General features: G+C 37.8%; 1 protein-coding gene across 2 annotated transcripts in view; it reads left to right on the top strand.

Annotated features, from left to right (window-relative positions):
- Positions 1 to 27,373, top strand: part of pde4dip (phosphodiesterase 4D interacting protein) — an 88,544-nt gene that overhangs the window by 10,119 nt on the left and 51,052 nt on the right. The window contains exons 4-8 of one of the 2 annotated variants that reach the window (XM_088926524.1): positions 16,149 to 16,259; positions 21,709 to 21,785; positions 24,869 to 24,992; positions 25,865 to 26,025; positions 26,545 to 26,701. In XM_088926524.1, coding sequence (XP_088782650.1) covers positions 16,149 to 16,259; positions 21,709 to 21,785; positions 24,869 to 24,992; positions 25,865 to 26,025; positions 26,545 to 26,701 — 630 coding nt within the window. Of the gene's footprint in view, positions 1 to 15,990; positions 16,260 to 21,708; positions 21,786 to 24,868; positions 24,993 to 25,864; positions 26,026 to 26,544; positions 26,702 to 27,373 lie in introns of those variants that run through there. The other variant, XM_088926526.1, reaches the window with a different exon arrangement.

Below are 27,373 nucleotides of genomic sequence, written 5' to 3'. Positions count from 1 at the left end.
GGTTTAATCTCAGTACTGTGGCCAAGCTTTCTACCTAATGAGCCCAAGTTGAACAAATTCCATTTTAGATTAATCTTTGGCCACACATGAATATTTTAAATAATAATAAATATTGTTTATTACATGCATTGAGTTTGCATGTTCTCCCTATGGAAACACAGGTTTTCTTCAAGCGTGCTGGTTCCCATTTACAGTCCAAACAGGTGCTGGTTAGGTTAACTGGTGTCTCTAAATGATTTCCCACGTACATGTGTGTGCATGTCCTTCAATAAACTGGTGTCCTATCAAGGGTGTATTCTGTCTTGTCTCGTTTGCTGCTTGATTAGACCCTGGCTCAGTGTGACTCTATATTGGACTAAGGAGGAAATGAAAATGGATGGGTGTCATGCAGAATTTTCTTCTACAGTGTTTAGATGAAACATTAGTAACTTGCTGGTTGGTATACTGGCCATTTTTCCCTTTTATCCAGCAAATTCAACATCTCTAAATAACTAATGACTTGAATGTATGTACAGATGAGACAAAATAGTGGAGCAATTATGAAAATATTCATGCTGAAAAAATTAAAACTATTTAGAAAAATAGATAAGAGTGCTCATTAAAAGAAGATGAGTTCTTGCATTGGAGGTGAGCTGGAAACCATAATGGGCCCTGAGACATTCTTGGCCAAAGTAACGAAGTCCTTTGCCAGTGTTCATGGAATAATTTATTGTGATTTGTGTTTTACTAGTTCCTATAGGAGAAACGTATTTCAAGAAGACAAACTTAATATCAGCGTGTGTCTGGCATGTCCCCAGTCCTACAAAAATGTAGAAAATAAAATATATTATTAAAAAATCAATGTTTTTTTTACAACATCAGATTAGTATGTCCTCTAAAAATGCTTTTACAGCATACGAGACATAGCTCCAAAACCCTTGTAAAAGAACAGAAATTAATACAGTTGTAGGATTATTACTTGCTGGTTTAGTATACAACTCTCTGTAAAGAATAAATAATGGTAACACAATCAGGATCGAATAAGTACCACATTAGTATATATTGTTTCAATTAACTTTAATTGAGGACTAATATGAAACAGATGGATATTTATTTAATTTGCAATCCAAAGGTGGTATTAATAAATTCCAGTCTGATTTTCCCATAATAACAGTCCCACACCTTTAATTACTTTAAAAATAAGGGAAAGTGAACACAGAAAATTGGATTATGTCTGGCTTATACATTTAATATGGGATTCAGGTTTAATGCAAGTGTCTTGTAATGACTAGTGCTGGAAACAAGTTAACTTGGCATGACAAAGTAACAAGCTCAAAGGAGAAATTCTGTGCACCAGAGGTTTACAAAAATTATCCAAATGCTGGTCAGTGTATTATGTACTTATGGCCAAAATGGACGTATTTCAGTCAAATAAAACCATGCATGACAGATCATTAAATTAATATTATTGTTATTAAGCTATCTAAAATATTTTTTTCCCACAAAACAATGTGCAGTTCATTTCAAAACATGTCTGACAAAAGTTTGAAGATTCTCCAAACCAATTAATGATGGTAGATACTAGGTAGGCATCTTAATGTTTTTACCAATATTGCTTAACATAATTCTAAAGGAATGCTAAACTTCTAAACTTTATTACATAACTGAAATTAGGTCATCATTATAATTGTAAAACCTAGTTGAATATATCTTTTTTTCAAGCAGTCAGCTTTATCTCATAGGCTCTATTGACACCTAAAACAAAATACAATATGCAGGTAGCTGAGTAGGTGGATGTAAAGGTCAGCTGTTTTCAAAAACATTGTGCTGACAGTAATCGCATCCCAGACAGAGCTTGACATGTAAGTTGTTCTATTAGTGAAAAAATGAAGCTACAGAGTTAATGAGTTGCATGCAGACGTGTGCACTATACACTAAGCTCTATGTCTCTCAAATATTTAACTCCTCATGGTGTCTATTAAGTGTTTCCAGATAGGAATTTGTAACAGTTTAGTTTATATTTTCAATATGTTTTAATTAGAATGGTAATTATTTTAGAATAATGATGGACTGATGAGGAATTGGACTGTAATCTATCAAATGAGCAGGGGCTCTATGCTAATACTTTTTAACAAAGAGCTTTGTCCTTCTGCTTCTGGGGCGTGTTGTTGACGTCTTAATGAACATCCAAGTGAAATACTCATTTAATACATCTGCCATGTTTCTTTATGTAGACATGTCCCTGATTGTCCCAGATACATTTCACTTCATCGGTAATGTTTCTTTTGCAGTTGGAGTACTGAAAGAACCTTTTGATATTTATTTTTGCCAACATTTCAATATTCCTTTCTATCCATCTTTAACTGTTTTAGCGTCGCTTTTGCCTCTTGCAAATCATTGTACTCCTTTTAAAATAATTTTCTAATGTGCCTTATTTTTCCTTGTATTTGTCCTAAGTTTTTATAGCTGAATGGAAATGTGCTCCTGATTTATCAATTCATTTTAGAACGATTTGATTTTTCTTAGTGTTTTGTTTAAGGCATCAAACAGCTCATTTTATTATAGACTGCAAGATAGAAATCCTAAAGGTACCTCTCTGTCAGCATTTACAGCTGCGTTTTATAAATAAACAACTTAACAGAAAAATCTCAGACAGCTGTTTTTTTTCTGAACTGACCATGTTGAACAATATTGAATGTGCTTCTTTTGTTAAAAGTAGGGAGCAAAAATGACAAAAATTGTAGTCCAAGTCTGACCTTACATTTGGAAATAAATCTCTACGGTTAATCTGAAACTCCAGATGTTCAATAATATTTTTTTTAGACTGCGTGGCATTTTACACTTCTGTGCAAAATGATCAGTGTGTTTTAAGACATAAGCCATTATAAAAGCATTTTGATATTCAGTGTGATTTAAGAGCATCGCTACTCTAAAAAATGTGGTTAACTAAAGTAACGAAAGACAGATATATTTTATGTTAATGTATTGTGGTAAACAGATAATTTACGTATTTCATCAAAACAAGACAAAATCATAGTCGTTTGGACCGATCTTCTTTACTGCCACCTTCTGGAAAATCGACAAATTGCACTTTTTTGCATGGACGTTTCCACACCTCCCAGAAGGAGGAATAGCTTTTGGTTAGCAAATGTCGACAAAATAAAAAAGAACAAGCAATTAAGCTTCTTACAGTATATCACTAATTAGTTTATTTAATTGGTGCAATGAAAATATTACCTGTGTGCACTGGAGTTGCCATCTTTGATTCAGCGTGATTTGAGCATCTGAAAATAAGACTTTCTTTTAATCTTTGTGTAATGTATGTGATACACGGTTCTAAGTAACTGCACATCACAAGTGGAAAAGAACATTTGATTGTGATGTACAGGAAATGGTGTCCTTGGTTTGCTGTACAAGACCTTGGTGACGTATCACAGCCCAAAGGCGAGATACTCTTTGAAGACTCACAAACATCAAATTTGTGGTGCTGCTTCAGTCCAGAAGCCAGCTGGTATTTATTTCGAAGTACGTACTTGGTATTGATTTTTTTTATTAAGGGAACAAAGCGAAAATAGCTTGCTTTGTTCAGACTTTGTTTTTTTGGAACTGTTTTTAATTGTGGAAAATAGAATGCAGCTAAGGAATAAATCTGTTTTCTAAGATTGTATTACAGTCTGTAAAAAGCAAATGAGTCAGCTGGTGAAGTTTACAACAGTTCACAGCGTTCGGGTCTAACTGAACCTGTTGATATTTTTAATTACTTTAAACAATGATAATGAACACTGCAGTTACTTATAGTTACAGATACATTTATGCTAACAGTTGTTTATTCTGACCCATTTCCCAGAGTCCTCTGTGCCCTTATCTTTCCAAAAGGTGACGAGAGTATATGCAATTATGTCTTTTTATAATAACTGTGAACGCATTTTGCGATATCTTTTCAAAAGGGGTAAATCTGGTTTAAGACATAATAATGACGCATAGTAGCATTCTCTCCGCAACAGGATATTAGGTTGTGGAACGTTGTAAAGAAAGAGTTACGTTTGACCAGTACTGATAATTAAAGGGAAGTTAGGTTATTGGTGTTTTGTAGCTCAGCTGGTATTTACAACACATAAAAAACAACAATTAAATTGCAGCAACTACAGGAAAAGATCATAATCCCCTGGTTCACTGTAATCACTGAGGATTAATGAGACCCAGATTGTTTTTTTTGTTAGTTTGTGTACTGAGAGGGCTGTGGCTTTCATTGATACAGGTTGTCACATAGCTTTGTCAAAAGCATGGGAAAAAATGGGGGTGACATTACTAACTGCATTGCGTTCATAAGAAAAACGAGTGGTTGAATTGGGAGTGACCTTAATGAACAGTTTCCTAATTCCACATAAAATTAAATGTTTTTTTGGGCAGGAAATTGGTAAAAAAACAGAGTTCCACAAATATGTTTATTAGACATTAATGGGTTAGTTTCCTTTAAAACAAGGGGGCTTATGTTAATTATGTTAGGGTATTTCTCATCAGGACTATTTGTCTTTCAAGACAGGAAGTCTTTCTTTTTATTGGCAGTTCCCTAGATGAAGCCTGATAGGTTTATGATATGCTTTATGTCTATACAGTCCTTTTCTGTGGATGCTGTTGATGGATGTTCTGAGAGACAGGATGCTGCAGATTGTTCCAGGCTCTGTATGTGTCTACTCTCTGTTCTGTTGTGCTTTGTGAAAACAGGGCCTACTCTTTGGAAGCATGAAATGGTTAGGTATTACGTCAACCTTGAGGCCCTGATAAAAAATAATTTAAAAAAACTACAGTTGTTGTAAAATCTTATATTTTTCATCTACCAGTTGTTAACTGCACCATATCATATATCGTATACGTCGTGCGTGTAACAGGTTGTTGGCAAAGGTGTTCTCAGAATTAAGGATTTGGAAGGAGTTTCCAAAATTGTTTCAAATAATTTCTATGAGTGACTGTAATGTAAACACCTGTGCCTTTTATGCACCAAACCTTTAATTTAACACAATGGTTATTTCAGCTGGCAGATCAAAGCAAAAATAGAATTCGTATATGCCCTTGGTAGGGATTGAGCCAAAACCCAGCGATGAAAAGCAAACCTACTTAAACCATATCTGTTGTCTCATTGGTGTGACACCACCAATAAGAGTTTTACAGTATATGTCATTGGGCAGGCTGGTCTCAGCTCTTTAGTACTTTAGGCCTACATCTTAATTCAGAGCAGGAATTTGAAATGAATTTTGTTCTATCTGCAAGACATCGAAGAAGCTCTCGCCACATTTCTCCCACTTGCTGACTCTGGTCAATTTCTTGCCGGTGTGGGAGTGCGATGCGAGTCTAATTTTACAGGGAAAAAAGGCACAAATGCGTGCCTTCCGTGATTGCAGATGTGAGTTCTGCTTTTCCAAGCTGGAGTGATGTAATTCCCCATTGCATTGGGTAATGTGCAGCGCCCTCAACATTATTGAACAGCTCTCTTCTTAATAATTCAGCCCCAGCTGGTAACAGTAGGACTTAATGGACAGAGTTGCTGAGATTTGTGCTCTTTTCAGGCTCCATCTGAGAGCTTAGCATGGCTTCTGATGAAGTCATATCCTGTCTGGCTCCTGTACTAAAGTTGCTCAGATCTCTTCAGCATTAATATTTGTGTAGGAGTGTGTTAGGAAACACTATGCTGTGTGATCTGGCTCCAGGGAAGCCTTTCCGACCTAGGCCGATGATTTTCACTCTGGGAGACTGTTTGGGCTGGTTTAGCCTTGGGGATTCGAATGTCAGAATGCAGTAAAGCTGCTTTTGTGATCTTCAGCAGTTTTGGCGAAGTCTGGTATTCAGAAATTCTGTCATGTGGTACGATCACGTTTAAATAATTTCACTTTACTGTACACGCACAAATGAACACAGAGGTGCCATTTGAATGAGAAAGTAAGTCACAAGGGAAGGTAATGTTTTTATGGCCATTAATGTGTTGTTTTGACTGCACATTTTCTCTAATAGTATACTTTAAGGTATATGCTAGATATATGAACTAAAGACCAACTTATACTGTAAATATGTGCAATGTGACATCCTTATATATTCTTATTCTAAGATGTTACCTTTTTATCAACTTACTCTGTATATAATCCAGACGCAAACATCTTCATTTAAAGTGTTGCTTCTCACATGTAGCAACATAAAAATTATCATGCTTTGGTCTAATTAAGTGTCCCAGCTGGATTGAAGTTGGTATTTTTTATGGTTGTCTGTATAGGTTTTAAACACATTTCACAGTCATAATGTTTCCGGGCTATACCTGTATACTTATACCTGTGGTTGTGTGTATCGTGTTTTAGGCATTTTTTAGGCATTACAAAGTTCATGTTGTTTAATAATGTGTGCATTTCCAAAACTTTGTAAAGTAGTTTAACACCCTTGGTGTTTGAGTTCATATGCCAGTTTCCAAAATAAATGTGTGTTGATAAATTATTACACTATATATATATATGGCATATATAGCAAAACAAAATCAAGGTAAGCTAAGATCAAAATCCTAAGCTCATAGCTAGCCTGGCTTTTATCTTTTTTTATTCTTTGAAAAATTAATAATCAGGTGGCTGTGACCATATCTGGAAAAATCACAGAGATAATCTAATAGTCTTCCAATTATGGGAACCTTGTCAGAAGTATAAGGAAAAGACTAAGCTCTGACAGATGCCTTCTTGATTTTGTACGCATGGGGTGATCTTACCACAACATGTGTGATGGCCAGCGATGTCCCTTAGAGAGTATTGGAGTTCATTATTGATTAGAAGTGTCATTCTGTCAGAGATGGGGAAGGAGGTGTCCTACTTCCTTGGGTAGATATCGAATTCGGGGACAAACTTTGACCTCAGTGGAACAACAAGAGGTGTAAGAGGCCTTATCTTGTTGCCAAGAATGTTTAATTTTTATTTTTATATTCATTCACAATCTCGGATAGAAGCCCATTCCCTTTAGTCCTTAATCAGATTTTTACAGGAGTGATCCATCACCACAGGTATGAATAAAAAATAAAACATTACCAGTAACAAAAGCGCAGTAGACAAGGCAGCAACCAGCTACAGCATACCACATTATAACCATATCATCACGTTCTTCATTGTGAATTGTTCACCCTGACCTTGAAGCAATATTCGGACATTTCTCGAAAAGAGCAGGGGTGTTAACACCAGTGTCCCGGCCCCCTGGCCTTTAGCAATCATAGCCTCTTAATAATCGCCATGTACAGTATGAATTGGCTTCATTACTTTGCTGCCTCTCCATTGATAGCTGGTGTGTGATGAGTGTACTGGGTGCACTTTGGCTGCTGTCGCATCATCCAGGTGGGGGCTACATATTGGTAGTGGTGGAGGGGATCCCCATTACCTGTAAAGCGTTTTCAGACTTTCCAGAAAAGCTCTAGATTATTATTATCGAAAACAACATTTTAAAATTAATTATTTAATTAGACTCAACCAGTCAAACGTATCAGACCAAAATCCTATTAGTAATCAATTATGCTCCCTTGTTTTCTTGGGGTTGTATGGCTGTCACAACAAACAAATGTGCATTTTTCTTACATCTTCAAATGATTAGCTGTTTTTCTGTAATGAATGCTAAATGCATTAGGTCAGTGATATGAAGAAATACAAGCAATCTTTGCTAGCTGGCTATTTGCGGGATGTACTATGGTCACATTCAGTTACAAAATAAATGTGTTTGGCAGTTAATGAAATTCAGAAAGCACTAGTACATTTTAAGTAGTAACAGCAGTGTTGCACAGATTGCTAGAAATGTTTGTCCTTTGTTATTGACAGCTGTGTACTGAGGGCACATATCTATACTCTGAAAGAATCCACCTGATTTTTTTTTCTGCCATTGAAATAGAATTATTGTCTCCATTAATTACATGTAATTAAACATTGAGCTATCAAAATATATTGCCTGGTATAGCCCTTTATTTTCTGGAATTCTTTTTTTTTCACATTGCTTATGTTGTTTTGCTTTTTTTTTTCCCCATTTTGCTCACAGGCATGTTGATAAAGCAGCTCCAGTTGGGAATATGGGATGAGTCAGATCTGTGTTTTCTCGGTAATTAAAAGAAGGAATTCTGGTTTTCTTTTGGGAAATTTGTACAGAATTACTGGAAGGCTTAGTGGAAAAGTTCCTTGACAAACCGCTGGCAGGCCGCTGAGGCCATCCCAGCACTGTGCCTTCACGCAATTGGCACTCATGGACCCCCATCTGGAAGTAATTTCGGGGAAGAGGGAAAGAAGGAAGGGGAGAATAATGCTGATGAAAGGATGAAAGAAAGTAACCCCCCCCAGTCCTGTGCTGGTTCTGCCAATTAACCCTTCTCTGTTGTCTGTGAATAGTACTGCTGCTGCCACTGCAGTAAGCGTGGAGCTGCGATCAGGGCTCTGGCTAGATAACTGAATGGCAGTGGGTTTGTTTCCCACCTGGACACTGCTGTTATACCCTTGAGCAAAGGTATGTCGCGCAGATTGCTCTTGGAAAAAGTTCCCAGCGGCGAAAATGGGCACAAACAGGAGTTGCTGAGACCGAACGTCTCAGCCAAATCGATTCATAATCACATCCCCACCCTGAAGTTTGTGAATAATGATGTGCTGTTGCTTGAGCCATTCCACAGGCCTCCAGAGGGATCATCCTGACAGATGCTGACATGTAATAGGGGGCCGGCAATGCAGAGAAGGAGTCAGGGGGTATACTGTGAAGCCAAGGCTCCAATTTGTTTTCCATCAGAAAATTAATTTTCATTTCGTCCAAAAGAATCTAACTTTGAGAAGCGATTTTTTTTTTTTTTTATGGTTGCATCATTAGTGGTTAAGACTTCAGACTGCATTTGATTTGAGGGGTGTTTAACTGAATATGAAAAATCTCCTCTCCCTGTATTCCCCAAAGAGATATTATTAAGCTGCATATTCGCACTCTTTTTGAGCTCAACAACTGGTCAGACCATGCACGGCAAATTTTCTGGTCAATTTACTTTCTCATAAATAGTGAGCAAAAATATAGAGTAGTGGCAGTTCAGGATGTCAGATTAATTGCTTTCTGCTACTTTCCATTTTTAGAAGACAGAGATGTGTGCAGTCAGCTTAATAAAAAAGAAAAGCGAAAATTATAGGCTTAGATATAATTGACCATCCTTGTGGAATCAAAATCATTTTGCAGCTTGTATCAGAAGCAAACTGACAGTAATATTGCTTTCTAACTAGAAATGTTGTTATCTGTAATCTTGTCTTTCGAATAGTCAGATAAGCAAAGTTTATTCTAGCGACTCATTTCTATAGCATATATATACTTGTCTGTTGTGCAGTTGTCATGCCTTACAGTCATCAGATGTCTTATTGTCTTGAGAGGCAAAAGACTCAGTGTTACATTGCTTCAGTAAATTGCTGAGTGTACTGCTTGTGTATATCGGCAATGATATCAACCAGAAATCAGATATGGGAAATGTTTTAACATTTCCAGGTATCCATTATACATGGATAGAAAGAATCTGTATGTTAGTTTTTAACTAGAGTTTCAAGGGGATATATGGGGAAACATGTAGAAGATAATGTCACATTGAAAAGGAGAAAGAAGAACACAGTATTTAGGTTATAGAGTCTTCTTCACCTGTGAAAGCTTACAGTACATCTGAATGACACACATTTGAAAAGGTCTCCAAAATTGAAAAACGTCAAATCCATTCATCTTTCTGTCAAATTTTCAGCAAGTTATTAACTGTTATATTAACAATAACAGATGATGAATGGAGTATTTTAGATGGAAAAGGCTATCATCTGGAAATATATTTAGGGATGGGGGTGTGGTTTAGCTATGGTCAGAATTTTATTCATTAGTATTCAATTAACAATAATCATTCTTATTTTAAAATAGTAAAAATAAACAATGGTATTTTATGTTATGTCATTATTTTAATTAATTCAAATGTTTACATTGATCACATTTCTATCATTCTTTTCATATTAAGTAAGATATTTAATTTATAAAATGTTTATAAAAGGGCATTTTCAACCCGTAATTTAAGATGCCAGTAGATAAGCTTCCTGGTATTACAGTGTGCTAAAATCCATATGGGGATTAAAAGAGAAAAACAAATTTCAAACAGAGGAATAATAATAGAGAAGCAGAGGACAAAGAGCACCACCAAGTATAAAACCGTAAGCCATCAGCACAGGGCTGTAGATTATACTGATTGTTATAGACTGAAACACAGGGAATGATTTACGAAGAATTACATTTCTGATGCTTTTTACCTTTTCCTGTCCTCTTTGTTTTAAAGCTCTCTTTGTTCTGACCTACAACCAAGAACTGTAGTCGACACAGAGGCAAAGAAAGGATCTCTTTGACATCTGTTTTGCAAATGCTGTTACCTGCTGTGCAGAATGTATTTTTCATAGTGCAGAGCAGAAGAGGAAGGCAGCTGAATGCAGTTTAAGTCTTTAATGTTTTTTTTCTTACTGTAGTACTTGACTAACAGTCAGGTACACTGAAGTGGAGGGAAGACTGTTCATGTTAGAACAAAGTCTGATGGTGTCTGATGAAGTAGCACCAGCTATACAGGCCTGAAGAACAAACTGAGTCCAGTAATCTAGAGATCGCTGGCTTAACTCCGGGTTTTGTTATAAAGCTATTGTAATAAATATTCTCCAAGTGGCTGTGCACAATTTGCCAAGCACAACTAAGGCTGGGCAAGTTTGTAGTAGGTTTCCTGTACAAGGGGCACCCCTCTGGCTTGCCAGACTCCTCCGAACTTGTAGAAGTAGCTTGAGAAAGCAGCGTCTGTCCTTGACTCCATGTGCCATTGTGCAGAAACAAAACAGACAGGCCCACAGTGCGCATTTTAGAAGACATTGGCATGTTGTCTTGCCTGGGATTTAGCAGAGCTGATGTTGATTGCAGAATTGGACAGTTCAAATAAAAAGGTACAGAAAAAAGAAAATTATTAGTGATTTAAAATTGATTTGTGTACATTTTGAAAAAAAATATTGTGCCTCTTTATTGTAAACTCCATTTTGCAGAACTATTTAAAATCTTCAGATTAGGAATTCAGCATCTTGTACAACAGTAATATAACAGATGTTAATTGTACATGTTTGGTTAATTTTGAGTGGTTCAACCAGGAAAGGCTCTTGAGTGAATGAACTCAGATCAGTGATCAGGGGTTTGAGCCTAGGTAATGTGACTAGCTATGGGTGACCCCAAGCAGTGGCGTAGAATACCACTGAGTTAGATGAGGAGGATAGAGGTAGATAAAGGAATTTATTTGCCATATATACATGTACAATGGGATTCTTCTTCGTGCCCTTCTCTCGGGGCATGCACAGTACTACAGACAACAGATAACATAGCACAATGTAGACAGTACTTTACAATCAGTAAATAATAAATAGTGATGGTATGTACAGAGAATAAACACACAGAACAATAAATACAGCACATGGTAGCCAAGTCAAAAGTGCAGAGTGCCGAGGTGTGTTGAATTCTGAGACATTGCACGGTTAGCTGTGCCCTGCTGTAGTGTAGAAGCTGTTCTTAAGCTTAATGGTCCATGCTTTAATGAACATTTCATTGTATTTTTATACAGGTATGCAGTATATAGTAAACTAGGGCTTTCTTGGCTGGCAAAGTCATCCCTGTACCCTCCTAGGCACTTGAAGAAGTGCTGTGCATTCAGTGAAGCATGTGCCTCTATAATCATATCTGAGCTTCCAGTACAGGTCTGCGTCGCTGCTGACAAGTATGAGTGGCTCGATTATGGGCAGGTCAGAGGAGTCTGCTTCCATTTCCTCAGTCTCCCTAGTGCGTGGTTGTGGGGTTCATAGTTTCAACTTATGTGAAAAACATACAATGGGGTCTTCCAGATCAGGTGGGTATTCTAAATTCTAAGTAGTCATTTCCAAATGTTGAAAACATGTAATAACGTACATTCATAATATGTATGAAAACCTCTAAAACAAATACAATGAAACCTTTTGAATACACTGACTGAAAAGAAAATGGGTTGATTTGGGATCCTGAATTCCAGATCAAGTCAAAATGTCTTTTTTAAACGAGTTGTAACGAAAGTCTAACGATTTAACGGCGCTTACAGCAATGTTTATTGCGTTTTTGATTGAACACAGCATTGTCACGGGTGACACACGGTGTGTGGTTTGTTTCTGGAGCAGAATGAGATTGCTGTGGCTGCCGAAATGCTGTTTGTTGGCCTTGCTCTCTGCGCTGTGTTGTGAGGCACACACTAGCTTGTGTGCTTCCCATGACTTGCCTGTGGCGCAGAGTCGCAGATTGAAATTGTGACATTACCCAGGTTTTGCGTTTTGTCCTAAATCAACAGCTATAGCCTTTGACAGGGAAATCTGAGCCATCTTTGCTTAGAAGTTCACATAGATAGCCGCCCAAGAGAAAGTATATACCAGGCGGAAATGAGAGACAAAAACATTCCAAGTTCTCGTATTTATTTAATCAAGGCCTTTTAAATTTTTCTTTAGCAGTTCTCTTTTGATTGAATCCAGAAGGTCAGTGTTCCAAACACATCAGTCGGGAGTTTTTTTGTCTTTCATTCATGGATTGCATTACCATTTTGCCCACCTGTGTTCATATCTTTTGGATATATTTTGGAAATCTTTTTTTTGTCTAAATCCACATCATTCTGAGCTGACTGCTTGGCTTTGGTCAATGACATCACACCAGTGGGACAATCAAAAGGCCAGCGATGCAGAAGACACATTGCATTACTACACAAACAGCTCTTCCCAGCAAAGAACAGCATTCTTGTTTGTTATTGTGCATTTAAACAGCAAGAGACTCATTTTAAGCTACTTTGTCAATTCTTTAATATTGGAGGTTTTATAGGTCACTGCTGGTGGATTAAAGTATATGAGAGGGTATAAAATACTTGGCTTATTGTATCTACATTTTCTAATCAGTAGAGAACTAAGGAGAAGTGTGTCTTCTGCTGCTTCATTAATGACGTGGGCAGACTTCATAGTGATGGAGCTAGGAAAGTGCATTTCAAGGAACTTCAGTTTTAGATTTACAGTAACATGAGTCTGCCAGCTGTTTTAAAAAACCCAGACATCCATTCATACACAAAAATTATTCTGAAGGAAAAAAATACTGCTAAGTTACATTTTGAGAGTGACACAAACAGTGACACGTGGTCAGATTGTTTTTTTGTTACTTCAAAACCTGTTTAACTAACCCCCTTTCCCCGTTTTTCCTACTTTTATTTAGTTTTGTGTCAGTTGTTGTTTTTGTTTGTTCCTCCTACTTAAAAAACAAATATAAATATTTGTTAAAGAATTCCAGACACATTTGCACAGATAAAATGTTCAGTGGAGTACATGAATTAAAGAAAACATGCTTATAAAGGTCTTGAAGTGAACATAAAGATCAAACATGTATGGTCAGGGAGAACTGTATAAATGTGCTCTTTAAAGCATGCCACGATTTTGTTATCCTCCTTCAGAAATAAATCCTGTAAACATCTGCCTTAATTCTGACACATAAATAATGAGCAGCAAATAAGCTTAACAACAGCTTAATGTACCAGCACATGCTTGTGAACCAGCAATGAGTCAGAGGGTGTTTTCATAGTTCCATGAGAAGTTTCAATCTGGAACTTCATGCCTTGGGATGGGATATACAGTAAATCAAGACCGCCTACCTAAAAATAGCCCCTGTACAGTGTTCCAACATGTCTTATTTTCATAATTTTTATTTCCAGAACGTGTTGGAGTTAAGCAGCTCTTTTGTGTGGAGTCACAGTGCCCCCCTCAGATTGAAATCATTCCTCTGCCGAAGCCCAAATGTTAAAGGTTTTGCTTTGTCAGTTTTTGTATTTGTGTTCCCGTATTTAGCCTCTGGAGTTACACACTGAAAATACTTGTAGTTCCTCACTTCCAGACTTTGTTCTTAGGGTCCAAATGAGAGATGGAAAAGCCTTTTGTACAATTCCCCAGTTTATCTATCTGTAAAATTGGGATGGTAAACCGTAACTACTGGTAACAATTATGAAAGCAGTGCTTGAATTGAGGGAGAATAAATGGGGCAGAGAATTATTCATTTTGTTATAAAGTGTTTCCTTTATTTCAAGAAGTGGTCTCCTTGGTAAAAAATGTGTTTTTCTTGTTAGAAGAACTGCAGAATGGAAACATTCCTGGGAATAATGATGTATTCTAGAACTCTCTTCCTGGATTAAAAATTACTTGATGGGTGGCCACGAGTGACAATGACCTCATGGAGGCCTCACCCCATGACAGCGATCCTGTTGTTCTTCTTCACACCCTGGGGTCATTCCCTTTGTAATGGTTTTTGCAATTTTAATTCTGTACGTAAATGAGGCTTTACTCCAGTTTACGTTTAAAAGGATTTGTAACAGAAATTTAGAATACTAAGATCAAGTAATACAGTGGTGCATTTAATTTTTCTTCACTTTGCAGAAGAATTTCAGTTTTTATTGTGTAAAATTTAATAGTAAATGGGGTATTATAAATTATTTAGCGTGAGTTTGTAAGCTTTTCCTGTTTTTCATTTGAGATATTTAAAAACTGTATTGGTGTATATAGTGTAATGGAATCAGACAAAATGATGACAAATTCCTTTTCATTAACAGAGGCTCGCCATCAATGAAACTGATAGAATTAGATTATCTACAGCGTACATTTCACTTTCTCAAATTGATTTGGAACCTGACACCATCCCTGATGTGTTACAATAGAATTAGAGTTATGTCACCTTCACTACTCATCATTGTCTAGAATCCATGAATTTCACAACACAAAGGGATTTTGACGTCTGTAATGAAAATATTTTTTGGAAGCCACAGACCTATGATCCTTATCTTCTTATAAAATCTATAGGATTATGGTTCTTCCGGAACAGGAATGAGAATGATTCCTTAAATGCAAATTTGGGCTGCTTTTTTGGATGTCTTATAAGGGTTGTAGTGTTGTATTCTTGTTAATTCTGACAATAATCATCTAATCTAGCTATACTGTAGCGTACGTTTAACATAGATGGACTGTATAGAGGAATATCTATAAATGACTTGGCTATTTCTGTCTCCCTCCATGATAAAATTGTTTTTATGTTCTTAATTGTTCTTATTTTGTGCTGCCAAAGGCAGGAACTCTTAGTGCTGGAAGATGATGTAATATTGATATAGGTTACTGTGTGCCTCCTTCTGATTTTGTCTGTAACCCTGCAACTGTTTACAGTATGTTCTGTAGTCTGTATTTTGATCTTTCACGGGACTTAGTGGTTTGAAGATTATGAGATCTCTTTAAATAGATGTGCTGCAAGGACTCCTTGTGTATGCTGTGCCGAGCTGGGGTTTCCATATTTCTTGCTTGTGTTACGTTTGTCTGGAAGAATATTTCTGGGTATTCTGCATAGGTATGGTCATTAAAAACACCTGGAGGAAAGGGCTGTTACCAAAGCCGGGCTTTTCCATTCCCAGCTGTCCCTCGGCTCTGCTCAGCTGCGATCTGATCTTACAGAGCCAGCTCTTTCCATCCAGCTCTGCTCGTCTCTGCTGCCCAGCAAGGTCAGACTCAAGAGAGGAAGGCCGCTTAGAGATCACTCTCCCGTTACACCTTAATAGTGTGTCCTGGCCTGTTTACAAGCAGCTGTGCACCCTTGCCCCTGCAGGATTAGCAAAGAGAGAGGGAGAGAGACTCCTGTGCAGTTGCCTCCTGAATCGGCCAGTGACTTTTAATGCACAAACCTGTCTATCTCTCTCTCTCTCTCTCTCTCTCGCTTGGTCCTGGCCTAAGAGCCAGATCATCTTACATGCCACTTGTGCCTGTGATCCTGTAGGCTCTCTGTCTGCCTGCCAGGGATTCCTCAGATACCTCCCCAAAGTAAAAAAAGAAACGCTGGCTCTCCTCTGTCCCAAAGCAGAACATGGAGATAATGAGAGCTGAGTCCTGAGAGGAGGGCCCAACAGCTCCCCAACGCCATGTGTGTCATTTTTTAGTTTTGTGTGTTGCTGTAATTGTTGCCGTAGGTTTAGGGAGCTTCTTGTTTCTGTTTAATCAGTCTGTGCTGCTATGCTGCTGGACTGAGGGGCTTCAAGATGCCCCCCGGAAACACCTGTCATGTCTAACGGTTACCGTACTCTATCGCAGCACCTCAATGACCTAAAGAAGGAGAACTTCAGCCTCAAGCTCCGCATCTACTTTCTGGAGGAGCGGATTCAGCAGAAGTATGAGGACAGCAGCGAGGATGTCTACAGGCGGGTGAGTGGTTGTTCCAACATGGGGAAGCGCTGGGCTACGCGGTGTGTGGTTCGATGCCTCAACTCCCCAGGACAAGCTCAGTCTGTAAGGCAAACTCTGGTTGGTCTTGCAATTTTATTTAAATGTTGAACAATTGATCAACCGTGGACAAATGAGAGATTCCTATTATGTCCAGTGTGACAGAACTTATGCCATTTTATTGGATGTTGAGCATGTATTCTTTTTTAGGGTCATGTCATTGGCAGAAATTTCCCTCGGTTTAAAGTTTTGTTTTTATTCTTCTAAGGAGTTGTTTAGCACAGTTTCTTCTTTCTGTATATGTCCTTCACTGCTATATTTTAAATTCCGTTCAAGTCATGGGTTTCTTAACTGTGGTGATTAGGCCTGGTTGCTTTGTTTACTGTTCCTCAAAAAAAAAAGACCATTTCAAGTTATTTGTGGAATAAATGAGAAAGGGATTTTGAGAGGTGTAGTATTGTATACCAATGTTTGCCATTGATGTTGAAATGTTTGATTTTTGTATAAATCTCAGAAGGGAAAGAAATGATGAGTGAGAATTAAAGTGAAAGTGAACGAACGTGTTGCAACTTACAAAAACATATTTTTTTGTGGTGCTTTTGTTACTGTTACTGTCTTTCTCTGTTTCAAGGGTTGCCTGCTCTGTGATATGAAACTAGCCTCATGTTTTATTGTTCAAAGACAAGGGGAAAACACAGTATTTTGGGCTAAATGATTAGCTAGGCAGTTTACGGATGACAGCCTGCTTTTTGATTGGCTTTTTTTCTGAGAACCTGAGGCCACACATAATTGAAAACCTTAAACATGAGAACAACGAAAGCATTAACAAAAATAAAATCCTCTCTTGTGTTAGCTCCAGCAACCAGTGATGCTGATCAAGTTCTTTATAAGTTAATGTAAAGTCTTCTTACACTGGTGTGGTACAGTATAGTAGCTCATGTGCATCTGTCACAATGTATCATTATTGTACTGTGCAAGGATCTCTTGCTTTCTTGCTTTAATTTGTATTTTGTGGGTTGAAATACTGAGGAAACCATTACGGCATTTTTCCATCATATAATCTGTCTTTTAATGACTGTTACGCGTTTATTATTATATTACGTGAATATTATTTTTTTTCTCTAAAATCTACAGTACATATACAGACCATAGAGTTTAGACTATTTGGAAACAGTCTGGTGTTTTGCGTGCTTATCTTAACCTCACAGAGATCAGAGATCAATCAGTACCACAGTTAAGCCTGCCAAAGGTTGGAGAGTCTTAATTTGGATTTGTGAATGTCCCTTAATCCTCAATTAAAGGAATGGATGATACTGAGCTGATACTGGTGAAGCAAAGGTGACACTGAGTGCACAGCTGCTTTGTCTGTCAGAGCTGGGTGAGAGTAGCTGATTGAAGAGAACGTGGCTGGAGACACAGGAAAATGTTCATCTATCTTTTATCAGCTAAAAAAGAAAATCTTTTATCAGCCAATCTCAGTTCATGTAAAAGTTAAGCATTAAGCATTAATTAAGCAAACAAAGAAAACTGAGATAGATTTCCCTGTGTATGCTGTTAGGTTTGTGGTAGGTTTGTACTGTTTTATTAGCTTAGGTCCAAAGTACTGAAGTTACACAATGACTAAGCCACAGCTTACGAAATCTTTTAATGGTCAGTAGGCATATCATATCCAGTCCAAAAAGAAACATTCATTGCATTTATGTAGAGCTTTTCAATTTAAAGTTCCTTCCATACAGGAGGGGACCCATATCTACCTCTAAAGAGCAGCACCTACCTGGGTGACACACAGTCAGAGCCACCTCTACAGCAGGTCAGGTAGAGTAGGGAGAAATTACTTCACCAGTTCAATCAAGGGGGAATTTGAACTAGGCTGGATTTTGTGAGTCCTTCACAATTCTGCAAGGTTGTTTAGCCAGGACATTGGGGTTCAACACCTCAACTCTTCCAAACCATGACATGGGATCTTTACAGACCACACAGTCAGGATGTTGGTTTAAGTGCTGCTGGAAGAGGTGTTAGTGAGACCCGTAGGGGGCGCTCACCCTGCGGTCTGTGTGGGTCCTAATGCCCCAGTATAGTGATGGAGACTGTACTGTAAAAAGACACCGTCCTTCGGATGAGGCATAAAACCGAGGTCCTGACTCTCCTCGATCATTAAAAATCCCGGAGTGTTTCTCGAAAAGAGTAGGGGTGTAACCCTGGTGTCCTGGCCAAATTTACCATTGGCCTTTACCAATCATGGCCTCCTAATAATCCCCATCTCTGAACTGGCTTCATCACTCTGTTCTCCTCCCCACTGATAGCTGATGTGTGGTGAGCGTTCTGGCGCACTATGACTGCTGTCACATCATCCAGGTGGGGGCTGCACATTGGTGGTGGTGGAGGGGAGTCCCCATTACCTGTAAAGCGCTCTAAGTGGAGTGTCCAGATATATAAGGAATTATTGTTGTTTTTATTAATTAATTAATTAATTAATGAGTCATCCAATGAATGGCACCTCCTATGGCAGAGTGTCCTCTCCCTTTTTATTAATTAATTAATTAATTAATTAATTAATTAATCAATCAATCAATCAATCAATCAATCAATCAATTAATTAATGAGTCATCCAATGAATGGCACCTCCTATGGCAGAGTGTCTCCTCCCAGCACACCGGCTCTAATTTTTTAAAACTTCTGCCCCAGAGGGAAGTGTAGCAGTTCACCATTTACAGCAGCAGCCTGGTTTTCCTTGGACGTCGTCCATCCCAGTACTGACCAGGCATAGTCTTGCTTAACTTCTGAGATTTGGCAAGAACAGGACACAAGGTAGCGATGCTGTTGAATAAAACAGCAGATTCATGCTCCAGAGCAAAGGATTAAAAATGTATTCCATGTGTTAGTTCAAAATAAATCTATTTAATAGTTTTCCATTCCTTTTTATATGTGTTCTACGCCTACAGGAAACAGTTGTGTTGTGTGACTTCAAAAATCTATGAGACAGATTGTTTTCCTTTATTGAGTTTGAAAAGATTAATATAGTATTAAATGTGCAAAGAAAAAAGGTAAATAAGACATGCTGGCCTGAACTTTATTTTACCAGAAATGGCTATGCAGACTCTGCAGGCCTCCAAAATTTAGTAAAATGCCAGCTCTGAAACATGTTAGGTGCACAAACAGCTTGTTCAACTGACAACAAATGTTCTCAGTTGAAGCAATAGTTTCTGTTTGCAAAGAGAACCAGGCCGAATTCATTTGTTAAAAAAAATGCAAAAACCTGATGAATCTAGATTAAGAAATATTTTATAAAAGTCTCAAAAATTATGTTTAAAATTTTATTGTTAAGGCCTGTATAAGGAGACTCCTTGTGTGCACCACAGGATTGTAATACTTAATGATGGATTTATCTCCCCAAAAACATTTTTAGAAAGTAGTCTATTCATTCCATGTGCTCATATTCACTGGTTAATAGGAACGACAATACACTACTCCAGCAAATCCACAATACGTCATAGACTATACAGTCAAAAAAAATCACTATTTAACGAATGCTAAGAAAGCACCAACTTTCTTGGTGCCAAGGAGACTATATTTATTACTGACCTTGGTTTGTTACCATTGTTTGTAATAAGCTCACCGGTCAAAATCTGTAGTGAGGGAGCACCTTGGTGATATTTTGTTTTCTGTTATTCTGTGATTGTGTTGTTTTCTGTTAGGGTGTGCTAATTGTCTGTGTGAGTGAAAGGGAATCTCTTTTTCTAATGGTGAAAGCCCATCTACAAGGGCCCCCAGAGGAGCAGCCAATCACACGACGCTTCTCTCTTTCCTTAGTGATTGAGTTAAAAGTGGATCAGCTAGCTGTGTACTGAAGGACTTTAAATAGCAGGTGGCTGAAATGTACACTATTTTTAGCCTTGTTCAGCATTAGAAGTTGCTGTTTTCAATGTATTGCTCCTCATGTTATTATTTTTGCTTCAAGTGAAACCAATTTCTAGTTGCTGGGAAATACTGAAAGTGTGATAGCTGAGATTTGATATCATAGAGGGTTCCTTAGTTTCTGCACAGTTTTCCTTAACGGCATGGCTAACATTACTCATAACTTGAATTCTTTTTTCATCAGAAACAGTGACTGCGCTAGTTTCCATACCCGAGATTTTTAAATATTACTTAAAACGGCAACATTTGTATGAAACTGTATAGTCAACAGCAATTGTGCAGAGGTCAGTGTCTGTATGATTTAACTGATGCACATCAGTGAACACATGCCATCTCTGCTCTGCTCTTTAATCAATTTAAATGATCACCTTTAAATTTAAAGAATTAATTGCAAAACAGTTGTCAGGTACATGGCAAAAAAGCAATTGCAGATTTACACCATGAAAGCACAGCCACATTCCTGGTGTCTAAATATAAAAGTGATGACACAAGCGCAAGATGTCCCATGCTGGTGTCAAATGAGACACTGCTAGCCAGCACAAACTCCCTTCAGAGATAAATCAGGGGTCTGTTTCATTCCACAAAACACGTGACAGGATCTCAAAAACTGGAGAGTAAATGCCTTTATTTCTATGTTCTGGTGAAAAAAAAGCTTGTTAACACTTCAGTTTCTCTTAAGGTTCAAATTTATATTGTCTGTTTCAGTCCTTAGTACATAGAATGCCTCAACTAGTGTTTCAGTTGTATCTTTTAAAATATAGCATTACTAAAAAGATGCAGAAGACTGCTAAATAGATGACATCGAACTGAATTGATCTGGTAATTGTTTTAAGTTTTAGTTTTGCAAATCATCTTTTCAGTTGTACCCATCCAATTAGATCCTGGACAGTTAGCTACCTTGTTGTAGACGTGCTTGATTGGGCATGTTGTAACCATGTCAGTGAGTTTTATTTTTGCCTACAGCTTTTCGGCCTCCCTCCTCCTCCACCCCCATGTTTCTCTGTGAGACACGCATGCTTTGATTTTGTACAGTAAAGGTGCTCTGAGTCCTGGAGGATGGGATTCAGTCTGAAAGAGTGGAATGCACGTGCAAAAAAAAACAAAACAAAAAAAGATCAAGACTTGCACAGGTTATGCGCAAAAAAAAAATCATATTTGTTAATAACATTTAAAAATAGTAAGGTTTTCCTTACAATGTGACTACAGTTGTAATGGCTGATATAGGCTTCAATATATGCTTATACACTGAATGATTAGAGATCGTCGTTCTAGCTAAGTATGTTATAAAGAACTGGATATAAAAGCATGACATTTCTAAGGAAAGTCGACAAAATGAGTGTGTGTTTAGAAATTATCAGCAAAATCAATTTTATAACTGCTAGACTTTTGTGTTACTTCAGTGAAAATGAAAAATGCTATTAATGATACAGACAATCAATTGATACAATTTCCATTAAAATGATCAACACTGCCGCTTCTAGCTCTTTAATAATCAGTGTACTTTTTTTGTTTGCAGAACATCGAATTGAAAGTAGAGGTGGAAAGCTTGAAGCAGGAGCTACAGGAGAAACAACAGCTCCTTGACACAGCTTTGTAAGTCACTTTCTGGCAATAATGCTTAGAGTTGGTCTGTCATCAATGTAGAAATTTAACTGGCAAGGTGAGACAATTTCCTAGGTTATTACCTGTAGTTGTTTTCAGTCTTTCACTGTTCAGATAAAATCAGGATGGGCATAATCATCATAAAAAACATCCTGAAATAATGTCAACTGTGAGCAAAATATCTGAATGGCACTCCAGATTTCCTTGTAGTAGATACTGAATTTCTAATCTAACCGTGTTTTGCTACACACTAGGATAATTGTCTAATTCCTAGTTGTGGCTTCAGAAAGAGGTGTATGATAAAGAAATTGCTGTGGGTATCCCTTGCTTGTTAACCTGCAAGGTTGGACAGTTCAGAGCTAATTTCTCGGCAGTTTGTTTTGGATCGGAAGCTGATGTGACTGAACATGAAGCAAATTACCAAACCCTGACAGAGGTTCTTATTTACATGGAGATGTCCTTCATAGTTACAGTCCTGAGTGAGGTATTGTTGAAATAGTATCTCTGCCAGTACTGCAGCTGCTTGGCCAGTGGTAAGCTCTGAATAGGATTGTTAGTCAACAGCGAAGGATAGATGTCATCTCCATTGCAATGCCTCTCCAGAAAACACTGCTTACCAGGCAAAGACTGGCCGAAATCACACAGATTCAAATCATCCAGCTGTGTTTATTAAATGTTGATTGATTCAGTTCTGGCAAAATGCATAAAAGATCAATAATCACTTCTGGCCCTTGGACTGAGAAACCTTTTAATAATCTTGAGACTCAAGTAGCAGCGCTTGATTAAATAACATAGTGTGATTAATTCAAATGGGAAATGCAATTCATATGTGTTGCCAGGAATTGTGGTAAATTTTATAGTATCTGGAAAGACAGTTATGTTCCCTAGAATCAATCCGCTTCAGAAACCAGCGTCTTTACTTAAAAGGACAACAAAGTTAATTCATCCAAATAATTCATCATCCTTTGAAGAAGATAATGAGTAGAATTTTAAAGAAATAATAATATATAATTATAAGCGTTCAATTTTAGATTTGAGTCTACAGGATTTTTCGTCATTATTCTGCATCTCTGGATGCGGATGTTTGTGGTATAAGCAAGTCAGTATAATGAGACAGTTGGTCATTGTATGCGAATAATTAACAATTAATGTTGATGATAAGTGAGTCTAGAGCCCTGTGACTGATTTATATTAACCAAGCCCTGGGTTAGCAAGCCTGATACAGTTTTTTATGCTCTATGTCCGCTTAAGCTCTGAGCTGTATGTTGCAAGTCTGGCGTCTGCAGTAAGATGACCTTTCTGTAGTGCTGAAGTTTGTGTGTCCTAGATTTCATATATGATCAGTGGTCTCCTCAGGAGATGTCATGTATTAAGGAATGTCATTGGGCTTGAATTAGGGTTTATATTAAAGGAGAGACAAATTTCTTTGCCAAGGCTCTTCAAAATGATAATAGTTGAAGTGGTGAAAGTCGAGTTTCACATGAATGCTGTTTGGTTCAAAATAAATCAGATCATTTAAGCCTGTAATTTTTCCTCAGCTTTCAAAATGATCACGGATTTGAAGACCTGCTGAAATGTGCTAGGGGATAGGAGTTAGTTTTACTGTCTCCTAAGGCATTTTGGAGAATTATTGGCCAGTGCTGTTAGAAGAACATTAATGAGCAGGAAATATCACACAGTTTCCAAACTAATTTTGTCTGTCCCTCCTCAGTAATTATTCCAGAACCACGTCTCACAATTCCCATTAGGGCAGCCAAGAAAGTGATAAAGAGGAAATAATTTCAGTGATTCAGCTCATCGGAACAGCTCCTCTTGTGTTTGTAAGGCAGCCATAGGATTCAGTTAATGGCTCCGATGGCTAAAAGATGTTGTTATAAATAGCTATGGTGTGGGGTGACAGGTGATCTTATCCCCAAAAGCTGGTTGGCTTCAAATCTAGATGCTTTATTGTGATGTCAAGCTGTATACTGGCCAGTTAGTTCCGGATGAACAAGAAAAGTGTATTTGTTACTGCAAGCCTGAGACTCATGATAAAAAATTATTAATAATAGACTTAGCTGCTAAATGTTCTGTAATGAAATGAAGTCTCTTTTTTTATACTTACTTTGCATTCAGTTTTATTAAAACATAACAATTTATGTTGGATCTTCTGATCCAATTCATGCTTGTGGTACAGAGCCTCAAAATTGCAATAACGTGAGGCCAGTGACCCACTGTGTTCGGCAGCGTGGTCCAATTTTTTAGTAACGTTTTCTTTAAAGTATTTAGATTTTCCAATTTCCGTTCTCTATTTTTGTCTTTTTCTTTGATATTGAAGCCAAGTCATTTTCTTGTCCACATTTAGGAACACAGCTTATTTAGGACGTTCATACTGTGTGAAGACAAAATTAGGTAAAGCAGGCCAAACCCCTGTTGGTGTCTGTAGCATAGAAGCAAATTGCTGCTTGTCATTGTCCAGGAGAACGGTTTTGGGCTGCAAGAATAAAATAATCAGCTTCAGGATTTTTAACATTTGTCTAGATTACCTTTCTTATTAATTATCAAGCAAGTATTAATCCAATTTTAGGAGCTACCATGAGCAATTTGGCTTGTAGAGCTAAATAAAGATGAATGGATGTTATTAATCTAGTAATGCTTTATGCTGTTAGCTGCACATATTTGTTTTGCATAAATAATCTGTTCTGTCACCCATTTAGATCTGTTTTTAATTGGAACAAAACCAAGCAATGCTCTGTTATATTCACGGGGGAAGTTTGTCTTCCCTTTGGAACAGATCTATGGTCTATAAAACATCTCAGAATTACAGATAATACACTCCTAAACATGCATAATATACTGTGTTGTATTTTCAAAAACAAACGTTTTGCAGACTCCCAAAACAAATAATTAAATCCTTTTCACTGTTTTTGACTGAAGAGGGGAGGTTTTGTTTAAAACAGAACAGGAAAATTCTTAATGTTGTTTGCAAACTAAAATTGAATAGTTGCATAACCAGTATTGAATCGGAATTCACTTGATTGATCGAACGTTTCCTTTAGATTCTCATGTAGTCACACTCCTCTTCTTCTCCGTAGGACAACAGCTGAGAGTCTGACCAATCAGAATGAGGCAGAGTTGCAACGACGATGTGAGGAGAGACAGCAGGAGATCGATCACATGCAGGAGATACTGGAGACCAAAATTCAGCTTTTGCAGGAGGTATTACACAGTGGCATTTTGAGTGTGTCTCCTCAGCCACAATGAACACAGCACTCAGAGAATGACATTTTCCCACTCATCTGAATGTTTCACTCTGTGTTTTCCCATCACTAGTTCATCAGATTCATCAAGAATGGCCTTTTCTCTTTAAAGGGAAATACAGTACATTCTGGTCTTTGCCACTGGAGGTGTGACTTTGCATTACTGAAACATAAAAAAACCCTGTGTTTTGGCCAATATTTCTTTTCTTCTTTGTGTCGCAAAGGAAATTTAACAATTTAACAATTTAAAATTGTGTTAACTTTCAACGCACAAGGAAGACGGACAAAAGAGTTTCAGAAGTTTGGAGTTTCTTCAGATGAATAACTAATACAAAACGTCATAATGCATGTTTTAAAGTAACCATATATATGTATCAGAATTAAGAGAAATAGAAAAAGAAACATTCTTAACTTTAAACTATAGTGTGTAAAGTGTGTACTGAAGCTGAAGGGATATTATAAATCTATAAAATATTAATAGCAGGTGTAAGGATATTTTATGTAGTAGAATTGTTGCATGAAACAGCCATGAAGCTAGAATAATTATTTTTGCCTGTAGCTCTTTACTGGAGGTCTATAAAGGGGTAGAAATATTGTCTGCCCCTTTTAAAATTAAATCCACAATTCCTTAAAGGTAAACTACTTGGAATTTAAAACTGAGAACAGCTTATTTATGGTTTGGGGAGTATGAAACAAGCTATCTGGCCAAGCTGTTGAAGCCTGGCTTCTCACAAACCAACACTATGAGATCCTGGATCAATTAGTTACTAACTAAATAGGCCAAATGGCCTCCTATTTATCTGATCTTATCCTTCTGTTCTTGTGTTGTAGGAAGCCAAGCTAGCCCGGAATGAGGCTGAGAAAATGGCTTCTCATGCGGAGGCTGAAACCCTGCGCTGCTTCACCTTGGAGAAGAGACTGAAGGAGAGCTCCGAGGGCAGTGCCAGCCTTACCAGCCTCCGCCATCAGCAAGCCCTGGCTGAGAAAGACAGGTAGGTGCCCCTGACAGTCACCGGGCACTCGACCAGCCTCCTGAGAGTCCGTGGCTCCAACAGTGCGAGATCCCCTCGGTAATCTGAACCCCCTGCATATTCGTCACCTGCTATCGGGACCTTCATTTCCATGGACGCGGATATAAATAACAAAGCTCTGGCGTCAACTAAATGAACTTCACGCTGTGCACCTGAAAACGTAATCCTCTCAAAATGATTGTGCCAGATAGTATTTGAATGAGGGCACAAGATCTTCAGAGTAGCCAGTCAGAGATTAACAGCTCTAAATTGCATTTACAGTGACTTACGAGCAGTTGCTCGCCTTTAATAGTGTACTTTCTTTGTGGTTATTTTTGGTATTGATTTGTTATAAAACCTATTATCATGAAAAATGTTTGCAAATTTTGGTGAGCCTCACCTTTTGAATGTTTTTGTTTTAATATGGCAGACACTACTGTTTATGTGCATCTGGACCTCTGTCTTATTGTACTGTGTTTTTCCTTCATGACTGATCTGTAGAATTATTGATGAACTGACTCAAGAGCTGCACTGCAAAGTAGCTGCCATCACTGAGCTGTCTGATGAGAAGACTCTTCTGAGCGAGAAAGTGGGAGCCCTGGAGGACCAGGTCCATGATCTGACTTCCTCTCTTCAGCAGAAGGAGAGAGACGCTGAGGTAGGAATGGTCTTTTTCTGCGGACTTTGTTGTGCAGTCTAGGAATGGTCTCAGGGCTGCCCTATACTTGTATGTCATTTGTCAGGTGTGTCCTTTCCTAAATCAGTCATTCCAGACCCGGTCATGTTTTTCCAACAAGTCAGAGAATCAAACCAAAAATAAGATTCCAGTCCCGCCACAGGCCTCATAATTCACAAACACAAAATTCCTAAATGGAATCAAGAGTTTTTGTTCTGCATTCCATGCGGTTTGAAGCTCTGTGAAACTTGAAAGGTTGCGAAAAATTTGCTTTGGGACATTTTTGTGTAACGTTATATATAGTTACTTCTGAAAGCATTGGCATTTCTTTCATATGTGCTCTCTGAAGCATGCTAACAATTGAAACTCGGAGCAGAACAGGATGCTGAAAAGGCTATTAACAAACTTGAGGAATATTACATACAGTACATAAGGGATGAATGCCTTGTCTTTGAGGGCCTAACCCACATTCCATTTTAGTAGCAAAGTATTAGATTCCTGTGTGAATTATAAGCACTCCTTTCTGAGATACATTCGTATGTGTGTCTTTACGTGATTGTGGAACACATGTGGCACATGTACAGGCTAGCTGACATTCCTGGCTAAACACTTGTCCTGCAAATGCTAGCACATGAGTGGCTAAGATTTACAGAT

Source organism: Atractosteus spatula, chromosome 11, assembly GCF_055471065.1.
Source record: "Atractosteus spatula isolate fAtrSpa1 chromosome 11, fAtrSpa1.hap1, whole genome shotgun sequence".
Taxonomy (NCBI): domain Eukaryota; kingdom Metazoa; phylum Chordata; class Actinopteri; order Semionotiformes; family Lepisosteidae; genus Atractosteus; species Atractosteus spatula.
Note: the sequence above shows the minus strand (reverse complement) of the source record. Positions and strands in the feature narration are given on the sequence as shown.